This window comes from Taeniopygia guttata, chromosome 10, assembly GCF_048771995.1.
Source record: "Taeniopygia guttata chromosome 10, bTaeGut7.mat, whole genome shotgun sequence".
Lineage (NCBI taxonomy): Eukaryota > Metazoa > Chordata > Aves > Passeriformes > Estrildidae > Taeniopygia > Taeniopygia guttata.
In genome coordinates this window covers 4,656,901-4,671,571 of record NC_133035.1, presented here as the reverse complement: position 1 = coordinate 4,671,571, position 14,671 = coordinate 4,656,901, and the positions used below count along the sequence as shown (strand labels likewise).

The following is a 14,671-nucleotide window of genomic DNA, read 5'->3' as shown; positions in this document are numbered from 1 at the left end:
AGAAACAAGTAAAACACATGTAGCTAAATTTTGCCTTTTAAAAGTTGAAGGCTTTTTTTTAAACCTTGGGAAAAATCTTTGGAGGAATTTACTTATTATCACAGAGCTATGATTTTAACTAACTCAATGTAGACTTCCAAATGCACAAAATAAAGAGTTCTGATGTTAAATATAACCTAAAAATATTCCCTGCTTTTATTTACTATGCTTCTAAAGTTCTTAGGAAAATTCCCCAGATAAGCATTATATCTTTTCTAAAAAGAAAGAGTTAGCCATCTCTATTTCCTCTACAGATCAGAACCCTGTTTTAATTCTCAGACTGTTACAGAAATATCTCACAAAGAGGAAAACAAAGTTTAAGCAGTTTGCTGTCCCTACAGATGGCCAATTCAAATGCTCAAACACCCACACAGGAGAAATATAGCTCCAGCCTCTCTAGAATACTGGTGTCCTGAGGAGAATTCAGCATTGCCTCATGTTCTCCATTCCACAATATCATGCAAAGAATTATATACTCAGCAGACAATTTTTTTCCTAAGGCTTAATAGGAAAATGTAAGAGGAGCAGGTTGAATCTAAAACCCAGTTTAGATCCACAGCTATGAAAAAAAATCTAATTTCCTGTTCCAGTAATACCTTTTCCACTTTTTCTTTCAGCATCAATTAGGACAAAACCACTAAGTTTTGAAGGTTTCATGATACAATCAAAGAAAGAAAAATTTTATCAGCATATGGGTACCTGGAATATGGGAGGCTGGTGCTCTGATCCACGTGTCACTATTCTTCATTGGGGGAAGAGGGACAGAAGTCTCTTCTTTTGATTTCACCTCTTAACTGAACCCAAGCAACTCTTCTTCCAGTCAGTGTGTCAGCATATTTACCCTTTTAACGAATCTGCATTCCCTCCATTAACAAAATAGTAACACAATATTTCATTTATGAAAATAGAACAAGAACACTCTTTCCTAAATTTTTGCACATTATTTGGAAGGCTAACAACCTGCTGTGTTTAATTTTTGTGCCATCCCTGAGAGGTTTGGCTCAAGACATCCAATCAGCTTTGCAAAAAATTCCTAAGTTTGAAACTTTTGCTTTTACTAGGATTGAAAAAAAAACATTTCAAAAAGCTATTATTCCAATTTTTGTGTGCTGCTGTAATAGGGAACTAGATCTGATCAAGCCTTGAGTGGCAGGTCCACATAGCAAAGAATCACTTTGTCTTTAAACCTATTTCTTAAACAAAATAATCCAGTTTGACATAATCCAGCTGTTAAGATTTCTGTGAATGTTTTTATTAAAAAATTGAGCAGCAATTATTGTTGTATTTTAAAGTGCCCCACAGGAACTCTAATTGAACTAATTGTTAAGGAATTGAGGGGTAAGGTATATGAAGAGATAGATAGATAGATATATTTGGCAGGTTTTAGTTTACAAGCATCAGCCAAAATGAGCATGTGTAAAGGGATTAATATTTCTGATGTTTATAAAACATCAAAGGACCAACAAACATCTATCATCCCTTGTTACTGATATACGTGCTCTGTCAATGCACAGAATCACTTGAACAGAGATTTAACTGGAGTTAACAGTATCTACATTAATTACATTTGATTACTTGACAATTTTAAACATCAAACACCAGTCAGTTACAAAAGCATTGCAATCCTGCTTGCCAGATGGGAAACCAGAGTGTTTAAGGGTGAGGCTTTAAAAAGCATATAAAGACTTTGCTGTAAGACATCCTCAAAGTCAATGTTAGCAACTGCACACCAACCCCAAAGTACCACTGTCATTCCCCAGCTCTGCCTTTCTCAGTGAAACGCAAGTGCCTAAGTCAACCACCTGGGAAAGAAAACCTTAAATTATTGTGATAAGTGGCTACAGCATTGCTTATCAAGTGGCTAAGATACCTTCCATATGTCTCGTTGCAGAAGTCTGCTGCTCTCACAGCATTCCAATGTTCCAAGCTCAAAACAGTTTTTATGCTCCATAAGACACTATTCTTGTCACAACTTCTTTGGAGGTCTCAGCTATCTCATCTTGTATGTCACAGCTTCTATAAGCTGACAGGATTGCAAAAGACATAAAGCTCTCTTATTTCATATTCTAACATCACCACTATATTCTAATACAGACCATATGAATTAGTTCTCACTAGCATAAGGCACCTTCATTGTTCACATGAATCTCTTTGTATTTATAAGTTTCAATACAGAAGTCATTTTCCCTATGATCCACTCTTCCAACATTTACTGTAACTTTATGAAAGAAATGTAAGACTATATTGTGCTTTCCCCTCCCCATTTTAGTCCAGAGTGAGTGCTAAAAATGGGGTTTATAATTGTCTTAATTATAAGAGGTTTTTCCCAAGCCCTTATCACCTCCAACAGAGTAGGCCTGGTGGAACAGCTGAATAATATATTATGCAGGCAATCACTTATGCTATGATCTCCACCTGGATGCTTAAAGAAAAGCATGTTTTCTCAAGAAAAGCTGGTAATAAAAACATTCACCTGTGTTGCAAGGACAATGCCATTCTTCTGTCCTGTATTGCTTTGTATCTCACGAACAGAATCTATTTCAGGTTCCACTGAAAATGCACAGTAAGTCTCTTAACTGAACAGCTAAAACTTCAGGTGCCCCCAGTTCAGATACACGCTGTGCTCTCACACCATTTTCTTTGTGTATATATAAACATGAAATGTGAAGAGGTCTTTGTTCCCAAATTTCCTCAGAAAGCCAGTGGCTAGCTGCCCTGCTCCCAGGTGCATAGGTATGCTCACACCCTGGACAGACTTCCTCCTGCAAAGCTTTTGTATCAATTTATCTTCACTAGGCACACTGGTGACTGGATCCTAAATCATGGCCTATTTACTGCCCACTGGCATCTGTTTGACTAATAGCATCGCAAGCACTTGGAGGTTGAACTGCCCACTTGTTGCTCATCTGGCAGGGGCCTTTGAAAATGCCACACTTGTGTATCTGCTGGAGGATGAATCAATAGCCTGCCTGCCAACAGCCTTCCTGCTAGAATTCCACACTCCTTTCTTTGCTTCCTGCCTCTGGTTTTGGGGCATTTTGTTGACTCCACTCTGCCCCACAAGCTGATCACAGACCTCAGCACACAGAAAAGAACACATCCAATAAAGCCTCTGAACCTCGCATCAGACAACACTGGAACACTTCCAAACCAGTCTATTTCAGCTTCCAGGTGATGTTTTATTTTTTAATTTCTTTTCTGGTACTCAATTATTCAGTGTAAAAAAAAATTGAAACACTGTAGAAAAGAAACCACATTTCAATTAAAACTTCATTCTAATTAAAGTCCTCATTTCAGCATGCAACTTGAGTTAAAAAACATGTAGTAATTCTTTAGCATTTCTAACTTTTGCAATGAAACACGCAACATAAGAGCTAGAGGTAGAACATGTAATACATCTACAGAGTAAACTTGAATAATTCCTCCATTGACTTTTTTCTATAACCAAAAAAAAGTGTTACCTTAATCTAAAGCAAAGTTTTAAAGAACATCTTACAAATCAAATATAAATGTTTATGCCATCGAGGTCATATTAATGTTTTAAATTTTGTGAGTACAGATCACAGAGAGCAAGTACTGGAGCCAGAACAGGATTATCAATTCTCTTGGCCTATCCAGCCTTCTTCACTTTTCATTCTCCATTCTTCCTCTGTTCTAAGCTCCTAAATCCTTCAAATGTCACTAGATTAGTCCGGAATGAGCCACAGAAATTAAGAGAAAGAAATGAGAGGCCATCCAGAAGTTGTCTCAAGTGTGTCAGTGCTACCACAGCTGGCTCAGTTTGCCTTTGTGCCAGTGGAAGCCTTAATTTTCCCTGAAAAAGGGCAGATATTAACCCAGACACAATGTCCAGCAGAATTCCATTAATAAAAAGGCCAAACTGGGAACTAAAATACAATCTTTGTTGCTTGCTGGCTGCCCTGGATACATTAGATGGACCACAAATTCAGAAGGTATTTTCTCCTCCTGGCTAGGATGAGAGCAGCTGGACAGAGGCTACAAAAGGAGTAAGGCAGCAATCTCACTGCAAGTGCCTCATCTTTCCTGCCTTCTCCTCAGCTCTCAGCCCTGCCTGCAAGCACTAAATGCTGCAAGATTAGGGAATCGTGAGTGATGGCAGGAGGATCTGAGCAGCCCTCAGAATCCAGCACAGAGAGCCCTCTTCGCCTGATAATACCAGAAATAACCTGGTTTAGAAATTAAGACTGTCTTTTCTCCCATATTTGGATCTACAGCTGAAAACTTCTGACAGGCTCTGATTTCCTGCTCTATGCTCTGCACTGACCACATCAAGCAGGTGATTTTAAAATCCAGGCAGGAGGAGGGTGGGCAGGAAAGATGCAAGACAACAGCAGTAAAATACAAAGGTCCATTCCCCCACCTTGTGGGTAATTACTGGAACAACAACTTACAGCAGCATCCCTCATTTGCAACCCTGCCACACTCATCTGTGTCACTCCACACATAGTTCTGGTGTGCTACAGTAAGTGTCCAACTTTAAAATATCTTTTTGATTAACTCCAAATTGTTTTAAGTAATATGTTGTTTTATTTTTTAAATTCCACAGCTACTTAGAGCATGTCTACTCTCAATATTTATCATCATTAATAACTCAAAGTTGGTGCACTATTAAAGTGTGGAGAAGGTCCTAGAGTTAACTGTTCAACTGTTTGAAGTTCCTCATTATACTAAACTGGAATTTTCTTCTTATTTGGTTATATCACTTTGTGCTTCCTTTAATGACAATTAACCTGCAACAATTCTATGGGATCAGTTACAGAAAACTTTTTGGATTCCTTATAAGCACCTTAGTGCAATGTCATAGATCTTGAAAAGTCAACAGCAAATTTCTTTCCAGCAGGGAAAGGGAAAGCACAGCCAGAGGTGAAGATGACAAACACAAGAGGAAGCTTCATAAGCACAATCCAGTTCTCATACATCAACTAAACCAAGGGCAGATTCAGGGCCACATTTATCAGTGCAGAGACTAGACCTGTACAGCTCAGTGATTTAGCTATAAAGCTTTTATTACATGTGAGAGGAATGTATGTCAAACCTGGTGGGGAGATGTTTCAAATCCCTGGAAACTCGCTCCATTATTTAGGGCACAAACTGCTTCCCTAGTTTTCAAACCTTTTGTTTTGGACAAGTGTTTTGCAGACTTGTACATCTTTACTGTACTTGCCTCTGATAAACAACAGAGTCTAAAAACAATGTGGACAAACACACAATACTTGAGGAATCTGAGTGTTGTCATTTTAGCAATAAAGTGCATTTTCAGTGCTGCACCTGCTGACTGCAGTGAAGTACCTGGGAATGGCTCTACCTCTTTGAATGAAATCCAAGGAAAATTTTATTTTCCTTGTTAAAATCTATCAAAGTTACTGTTTTCAATACTGCTGATGGTCCTCACAACTAGATATTTTCCCAATTACTGATGTAAAAGTAATTTATGTCAGGATACCAAATTAGCTTTTTAATAATTTGGTTTTACCTCAGAAGGCCTAACCATCTCATGAATTTACCAGTATCATGCTTTTACCTTCCTCCACTCCCAGCCTACCATGTCAATATTATGGGGTTCCTCTCATTCTCCCTTGTTCCCCTGGCCTCTATGTAATCTAAAGATCAGATCAGGATAAACAATTAATAATCTCATTTCATAACAAGTAATATAAAATGTTATCCAACTAGGGGTTTACTTGTTGACTTAGAGGAAGAGTGAGGATACAGTGAACTGAATCAATTTTTAAATTCACACATTCCTTACAACAGGCCAGTTTCTTCCTTTTAAGAGTTATTTCTGCTTTTATGTTTCAGGTTTTCTCCCTCAGACAGCTGAATTAACTAGATTAAGTTACCACTTTAGTTGATGACAAAGATCTAGAAAAATCCAAAATAGAAGCAAATTGCAGCACAGAGATAATAAATGCTAAAGCCTGGAGATCTGTGCATTTGCCTCGCTGTTAGTGACTGTGCAAATAAGATCCATAATCCAAGGTGTGGAATTGCATTAGGATCTTTAGTAAACTAAATGAACATTCACCTACCTGGAACTAATTTTAATTAGGCATCTAATTGTAAAACAACTTTTTGCCCTCACCTCAAGCTGTCCTTCTCCTGCCAGGTGGCATCACAGGTTTAACTGGGAACTGCCCTCTCCCTCCAAAGCATACCTTTGTCCAGGAAATCTTAATAAACAAGCTTAACAGCTTTGTTTAAAAGCTTAAATAAAAAGCTTTGATTTTTCCAATGAAACTTGAAGTTGTATGTGTCGATTCTCAAATATCTCCATTTGTTTCTTACGATAAAACTTCTCTGGTCAGTCCACTGGCATCTGTTCCAAATTAAGTCTTCACACTCAGGTTTGATGAAATGCAATTTTATAAACTGTTGAAAGAATTATTTTTTCAAACAGATGTTAGCTAGTTTTAAAAGGTTTCACAAGTCAGTTTACACTTTTAAAACTTTTTATTTTTAAACCTTCTGAGTGACCCAAGGTACCCTTATGTAAATAAACCTTGTTGCCAAGCATAGCCCAAGATTAGGATACACCTACTGTAATCTCTGTGCTACTACACTACAGCAGAAGCTTATTTACTACAGAAATGAAATAAGAACATTGGTACATGATTTTTAAGCTGAATTATTTATCCTTCCCTTCAGCTTCACAGTTCATCCCCTTCAAAATGATTTATTCTCTTACTACTAAACTACTCCCTATTCTGTGCCTATAAAAAACAAAACAATCTTCCATTCTCTGCAAATTTTGAGAAAATAGTTAAATGTGATGGTGAGAGGTACGAGTTCTTTTGATGCATATACTTTATCACTGGAAACAGAAATGGGTAATTTTGGGTAATTTTCCAAATTCTCCTAGGCAATTTTCTTTGGTGCTGGGGGAAGAGGGGGTATTTTAGATTTCTTGTTGTGACAGAAGCCCAGATCAGCAGGGCTTTGAAGCCATCTCCTGAGACTGCACAGGCCAGGTACAGTCAGGCAGACAGTGCTGTCCAGGACAGGCTGCAAACATCTGCAATGATATCCCACAATCTGAGGGGTTTTGAGAATGGTGTGATGCTATTTGTTTCCTTAAAAGTCCACATAACTACTTGTAAGCAGTTGGTTTATTGTAATTCTGTAGAGAATAACTGGCAGTAGTCAATGACTACAGGGTCACTTTGATAGGAAAAAGCCTAAACAAAATCCACTAAAAATTCTCATTGAAAGAGAGCCTAAAATCCCCTTAAACAGCAAAAGGGACCAGGCTCATTCAAGAAATTAATAAAGAAGCTGATTGCATTTTTAAAATACATTTCAGCATGTGAATATTTATTTGTCTCCAGATTGGGCAGAAACTTGAGGAAAATTATCAAAGTAAAATACTCCTTAAAGCTCATAGTTAAGTGGAATTGATAGCACTATCCTGGGAAGAAGCACATACAGCCATTACCTAGTCCTCAAGTTGTCATATTATTCTCTCTTTCAAGAATTAAGTGGCTCTAAAAATGTAAGCACAAGCATATTAATGTGTTTTTCAATGAAACAGCTTGACTGTATTATAATTTTTCTGCTACTGTCTTATTAAAATGGTTACTAGGTCACAGATCTACATTGAGGAAGGCTGTACTGTTCTTTACCTAGGGGACAACTGAGCATGCCAGGGCACAGAGGGTATGGCACAAAGGACTGAGCAAGTTTCAGAAGGGTTTCAGGAGGCTACAGCTGGAGCAAGAGACTGAGAAATGGTCACAAGGACTAAACATTCACTAACACCTTTGGAAAAAACGCTTTTGAAGAGCTGGAGAAACCTATGATGAGCCAGAAAGCAAAGGAGTAACAGAAGCAAAGCAAGGACCCAGGCCTGACCTAAATGCTTGGAGTTCTAATTAACACTAATTTCACTGTCTTAATATTCAGTACAAAATGGCCTTTGAGACAGCAAAAAGCTTCTGGGCACTCACTGAATGGAAAAGGTAGGAAGATGCCAACCTGGTTGCTCAGTAATACTGAAAACTCAACAGCTTCACAGAGGCATAGAATCTTTAAGGTATGGAAAAACATTTTGTTGCCAGATAGTAAAAAAAAAAACAAACCACAAAATTAATAACAACAACAAAACAAACAAACATCAAAATCTTTGAAAAAGCTTTTCATTTGCATCTCAGCACCTGGTTGAAATTCATCACTCAAGACTGTCTGAAAACATACTGTTACCCTCCTACCCCAACTGATTATACAAAAGGATTTAATTCTGCATCTGTTCTTATGCTGGGCACACAGTTAGGGACTAGACAAGAGACTCTCCTTATCACTTAACTTCCTCAGCTAGCACTTCAAGAAAATGTACCAGCTTAAGGAAAAGAAGTGGCAGGGAACTAAGCTCCCAAAGTCAGAGAGCAAAGCTCAGGTAGAGTCAACAGCATCTGCAGCTGCAGAAGATGCAGCTATGCCAAAGGCCACTTGAAAAACAAAGCAGAGACAGAAGAAGACATGGTAAAGTGGAATGGAACACTAGAGGCAAGCCCAGGACAAGCACTGGAAACCTATTAATCCCAAACATCCATCTTCATTTAAGCAAGAAATGGAATTCCTCTCTCGTGTCCTCTTGATCCAAGTGGTAAAGGTCATTCATCACTCCAGCTGGAGGTTATCTACAAGCCCAAATTCAGCTAGCAACCCAAACTGCAAAGATGTGCATTTCAAAATAAAAATGCCTGCTTCTTCAAACTATTTTGAAGAAACTATGAAGTTTCTTCATTGAGCCTAATTGCATATAAAGTGAGAAAATGAAATATCTGCTGTTTACAATTCAAGCCAGAAAGTTTCCCAAAAATATGAGGAAGTACATAAAGGAATCAAGCAGAAGACTAGAGTCAGAAAGATGCCTTCAGAACAGTTTTAAGCTCCAATTCATTTAAAAACAGGCACATGATACTGTCTGAACATGCACCAAGTGGACTGAAGTGACATCTATTTTCAAGTATGAACTAAGAGGCAGTACTCATTCAACTGTCCCTAAATGTCAGAACACAAGAGGCAGAACTGCTGAGCTGTAGAAAGCTCTTTTGCAGTACCTCTGGACTCTGATGGTTTTCTTACAGTGTCAGTGACATGAGGCAAACCAACAGCACTTGAGAAGTAAAAAACTTAAAATCTTAGCACAAATACTTGCATATAAAAATTTATTGTCTTTTTTTAAAACATGAACTTGATATACATACAAGCTGGACAGCTGATTTATTTATTGTTTGAGCAGAGCTTTCCAGAAAACAGGTGCTAGCACAGAATTAAAGAGTGTACCACATTTTTTCCCTTGTAGCAAAGTGGATTAATAGCCATGTGCATAGAACAACAATAAAATCATGTGTGCAATGCTCTCTACAAGTTCTGTGTTTGGCAGCTTACCTTCAAACGTCTTAAACTTGCTAACTTTGGTGAGCTCATAGGTACAGATTAAGAGTGCATTTTTCCAATGCACCAGCCCTTAAGTGTAGAGTTTAAAAATCCAGGCCTGGTACACTGTATGGATCTGTAGAAAAATACTGTCATTTTAGTTCATCAAGTTTGTATCTACAGCTGTTATCCAGCACAAAACAGAAGTAAGAAATACAAAATATTCTTTCCGACAACAGGAAATTACCTTTGACAGGCAAGGTCAAATTTTCATGAGTTTTTGCAAGGACACTGATTTTCTGATCTGACAGCCAAACGCTGACAGCAAAAGCTCCCAGTTCACTGACCACTGAACTCATCTAGTCCTGACTCAGTTACCTACAGATGTGCCTCCTATTAAGAATGAAACTTGTCTCAAGGAATGTCATACCAGGCATACAGTTTGTGTTTAAATGTTGTGTTAAACTGAATGCTAACAGCCTTCAGGAAGAGAAGCTGCAATAAAAATGTTGCATCAGAAGTGAGCTTTAACTCACTGAGATGGCATTCTTCCAGTGGAGCAACTATACACTGAAATATGGAGATCTAATTTCTTGGATTTAAGTTTTTGACATACAATGCTAAACCCAGTGTGCTGTTCCTCCTGGAAAATTCTTCAGGCTCCAGTGACACAACCAAAGCCATAAACAAGCACATTACAGGGGAATAATATTTTCAAATTTTAAAGTGCAGATTTTCATTTACAATGTGACAAAATTTCAAAGTAAACATTTCCAGACAGCAATAGCCTTTTTCTTTCATATACAGTAATTATTACATTGCTTCAATGCAGTATTTTCTAATACTAAACAATCAGAGATGAGATTATATTAGCTAAATTCTGTAGAGTAATTTAAGGAAAATAAAATAGAGTTCTTAATTTGTTTCAATCACTAACAGAAGTGCTTCATCTGAAAAAACAACACAACCACTACCACTGGTTTGTAAACCATATCCTTGGAGTGCAAATAAGATAACTACTTCATTTTAGAATCTCTGACATGAAAAGGGTAGAAAATAAAATTACAGAGTGCCAAAACATTTTATTAAAAAATGTAATTTTTAAACTGAAATGCACATTTTAGAAACCCATTGTTTCCAAAAGATGCATAACTTCTAAAACTGAAGTGTTAATGGCTGCTAACTTTGAAAGAAGACCTCAGGTATTTTATTTTTACTCTTTGCCCAATGTTTCCATGTTGCTTCTAATCAATTTTAGGTAGAAAATTGCATACCAAACATCAAACCCAACAAATCCTGTCATTATCAAGACAGTATTTAAGGTTTCTTCAATTGCAAGGATGCTCTCTTCACCAGCTTCTCTTGTTTTCGTGTTGCCTGGGCTTCCTGAATGGCACAACAAACCCTCTGCAAAACAACACAGTGAAAGCAAAAAAACAATTAAAGCAGGTAGCATTTTTCTTCCATAAGATGCTACTAAAACATAATTCAACAAACATGTAAACCCACACACACAAGCCTAGTCTAAGTTGGATACTTAGCTCCTGATTCATATGCACAATATTCAACTGATGAACAGAAACAGAAATCCACAAAAAGTAAATGTGTAGTGTTGCAGTTGAGAGCAGAAAAATCGATTTTTAATGTTTAGATACCAGCATAAACATTAGCAAAGTGCAGTTAGGAAATAACACCAAAAAGGTAATTAAACACAAGGAAGTCTCCTTCTAGTGTGACCTGTGTGTTCTGTGCAATGCTCCAGCTTTGGCCATGCCACTAAGATACAGAGAAACTAAAAGGATTTAAATTACTTCATGCCAAGCGTGATTTGGACGACATGCTGTAAGAAAAAGCTGAAGGAACATTTTCAGACAAGACACAGTGAAGAAATAAGATAGACTCTTCCAGTATATAAAGTGCCTCAAAATGATAGCAATTTTTTTCCTTCCAAGTCTAACCCATTATTTTAGAAGGCTCAATCAATTTAATAGCAGCAATTTGGCCCTGATTCTGATTCCATCTGCTGACTTGCCATTTACTGCAGCTACAATTTCAAGCATGCTTCCAAGATACTGTGGACCTAATTGATTTCACATTTGGTATGAGGGAGAACACCTCCTCTCTCACTTTAGTAACACACATGGTTTCCTAGGTAAATTTTTCTATTCTTGAAGTATCCTGGAATTTATCTAAATTGATGGATCACCTTAGGTAAGTTACCCACAAGATCCAACCATCCACAGAATGAAGGCTCACAAGAGACTCCAGTCTCCCTGGCACCAATAGGAACAAACATTTAGAGATAAATGGTAGAAAAAACATGTATGGGGAGGGAGGAGGGAGGAATAAGCCTTTGCCTATAAGATCTACTTGTACTGGCTTAGGTCATCTTGAAATAATGAGGAGGTATGTGGAATCCTACAGACTATAGGGAATTTAATACAACCTAGTACTTTAGATATTGGAATTATTTTCCTTTAATGAGCTTTAACATACAAATGCTAAGACTATGTAGCTTTAACATTAAATTATTGTTGCATAAACTCTCTTGAATGCTTTTGACTATCTGGTCTCACCATTCTCTTGATAAAACACATTTTTCAACACTAAACAATGGTAAAAGATCCTCAGGCAAGCAGCCTATTCTCTAACAAGTCTCTGAACATTTTTTTTTTACATGCTGAGTTTCGACAACTGTTAACAATATCATAAGAAAATAAGATTAAATTAAAAAAAGAATATACCCTTGCTGTAGCTTCATCCCAAAGCGGAACAGTCTTTACACATTCATGACCTGTACTGTCCTTTCTCTGGAACATCTTTTGATCCTGCTGCAGAGGGGAATAAAAATGTGCTTCAGATGACTCACAAAACAAGAATGCAGAATTCTCATACACAAATGGTCTGAATGCCAACTTCAGGTGAAATTTCAACATGGTCCAACCCAACTGTCATATTCTCAAGAAACTTTCAGGAAATCCTGTCACATTGTCCCTTAGTTAGCAGCAAGAACCATAAGTAAGTTACAAGCATGTACGGACCTCTAGTGAGTATTAAATAGAAGAAAATTTACATGCTATTCTTACCAAAACAGTAATTTTTACAATATTTGCTTCATAGGAGGGATAGCGGGTGAATTCTTCAAATAAGTAATCCCACTCTGTTGTTAAATGGCCTAAGATTTCCACTTCTTTCACATATATCACTCTCCTGTTCAAGGAAAAAAAAAAAAGTTCATACTCAATTTCTCCCTGGGACTAGAACTCTGCTAGAAAAACTAAACAAAATGAAAGCATTTGTTTAAGAAGGCATCTTCTATGTGGATTAAAAGTACCGACTCAGCCACAGTGGACCCACATTTCCTTAATACATTCTGAGACAATCACTTTGTCTTTAAAAGCCATAGATTATCTAAGACATTATGAGCAGGCCAAGAACTGGGATAAGGAGAGAAGTGCACATTCAGCTAAGGCTGCAAACAACTAAACTGCCCAATTATCATCCATGGCCTTGGTTAGTGCCTTGAAATCTTGTCCATCTGCAGCCTAAATTCTGAAGACTGCTGGTCATTATTAAAAAAAAACACACTGTGAAGCCTCCATGGTCTTATTATGGATGAGCCTCTCTCATACATTCAAGCAAGGTGCAAACTGGTGACCTGTGCAATGTGGAGATCATAATACTTTTCATTATCTAAAAATCCTTAGAAAGTTTTGAGTCCTTAAAATCATGACTGCCAACATCTTGAATTCTAAAACTTGTCAGAGGAGTTAAATAATAATTTTCATACTGATAGACTTATGACTTCATTTAGAATAGTCCTTAATTATCAAGATTTTAAACATGTATTATCAAACTGTTGGCTTGACTGCAAGCACATATAACAAGCTAATGTGAAAAATCAAAAACTAAGAGGAAAAAAAATAATATTTCCCTCCATTATGATGAGAGGGTCACTGATCCCAGAGTAAACCACCTTCCCAAATTCACATCCAGCACTGACATCACAACTAAATTAAATCTTCCATTAAGAAAACAAAATAAAATATTTTTAAAAATCTAGACAAAAACAGAGAAGGAAAATTGATAGGCAAAGAACAGTAATCAGTTTAGACTTAGCCAGATGTCTAATCCCCAAGTGGAAATCATGTCAAGCCCTTAGAAAGCATTCAAAATTCAATACCTGTTGGTAACAATAAGGTTTGATCTTCTGCCTCTTGGAATTGCACAGTGGTATCGATATACCTCTTTTTCCAACTTTCTGATGTGCAACTTCTGAAACAGAAAATAATTCTGGGCTGTATGAAAACAAACAAACAACCCCAACCAAAGCAAAAAGATAAAAAAAGAAAACCAAAATACAAAACACCAAAAAACTCAAATCAAATTGTGTCTTGAATTCAAAAGCCTTCTGAAAAGTTACCTCATTGTTACTTCTTTAAAGAGAGGTTCTCACAGTGCTCTCAGTCCTGAAGCTGAGTCACTGAGAAGTCTGATCCATTCCACTCAAAGGTAGAACACTGACACTGCTGTATCAGAGTATTTCTTCAGCTTTGATTTACTTTCTGTGCTAGTAATTGTTTAATAATGTTCATTCTGCTACAGTCCATGCTGCAGGCTTCATTCAAGAGTGAAAAACCCTGCAAAGGTCATGCATTTTTATAAGGCCCATGACTCAGACCCTCAGAAATAAACTATCGAGATACAAATTCTCAATACACCTCAAAAATCAGACTTCTGAAGCACTGAGCAGATATGACTATTCAATACCCAAAATACAAAGGTGTATGAAAGTGCAGATTAAATTACTCATCATGTTTTGATTAGACAATCACAACTCGTGACAACCTAAAAACACAGAAAACGTTTTGAAATAAAATATTGAAGGATAGGATCCTATGATACAGATAGGATTTTTTTGGCAAATATTCTTTGATTTTTTTTTTCAGATTTCCTATTCTTTATGTACTATTTGACAAAAGTATAATGTTTCCTAGAGCATGTCACCAGAATTACAATATTCCACCAAGACCAGCACAGAAGACAGGCTCACAGTCATCCCCACACCAAACTCCCAATAACACTGGATTAAAGGCAGCAGGACTCACAGAGTCACAGAGTGATACCTGAATGTATTTGTGGGAAGGAATACACATCAAAACATCATGCAGAAAAAGATAAAAGTATGAAATTAATAGCATGTTACCAGTGGGAACCCAGCCTCAAAGTGAGTATG

General features: G+C 37.1%; 1 protein-coding gene across 4 annotated transcripts in view; it reads right to left on the bottom strand.

Moving 5' to 3' along the window:
- Positions 1-9,207: 9,207 nt before the first annotated feature.
- Positions 9,208-14,671, bottom strand: part of VPS13C (vacuolar protein sorting 13 homolog C) — a 74,463-nt gene continuing 68,999 nt past the window's right edge. For 2 of the 4 annotated variants that reach the window (XM_030281852.4, XM_030281853.4), the window contains 4 exons: positions 13,619-13,710; positions 12,522-12,645; positions 12,180-12,266; positions 9,208-10,842 (listed from right to left, as the gene is read on the bottom strand). In XM_030281852.4, the coding sequence (XP_030137712.4) occupies positions 10,753-10,842; positions 12,180-12,266; positions 12,522-12,645; positions 13,619-13,710 (393 nt within the window). In that variant the 3' untranslated portion in view covers positions 9,208-10,752. Of the gene's footprint in view, positions 10,843-12,179; positions 12,267-12,521; positions 12,646-13,618; positions 14,076-14,671 lie in introns of those variants that run through there. The other 2 variants (XR_003962230.4, XM_041718354.2) reach the window with 2 other exon arrangements.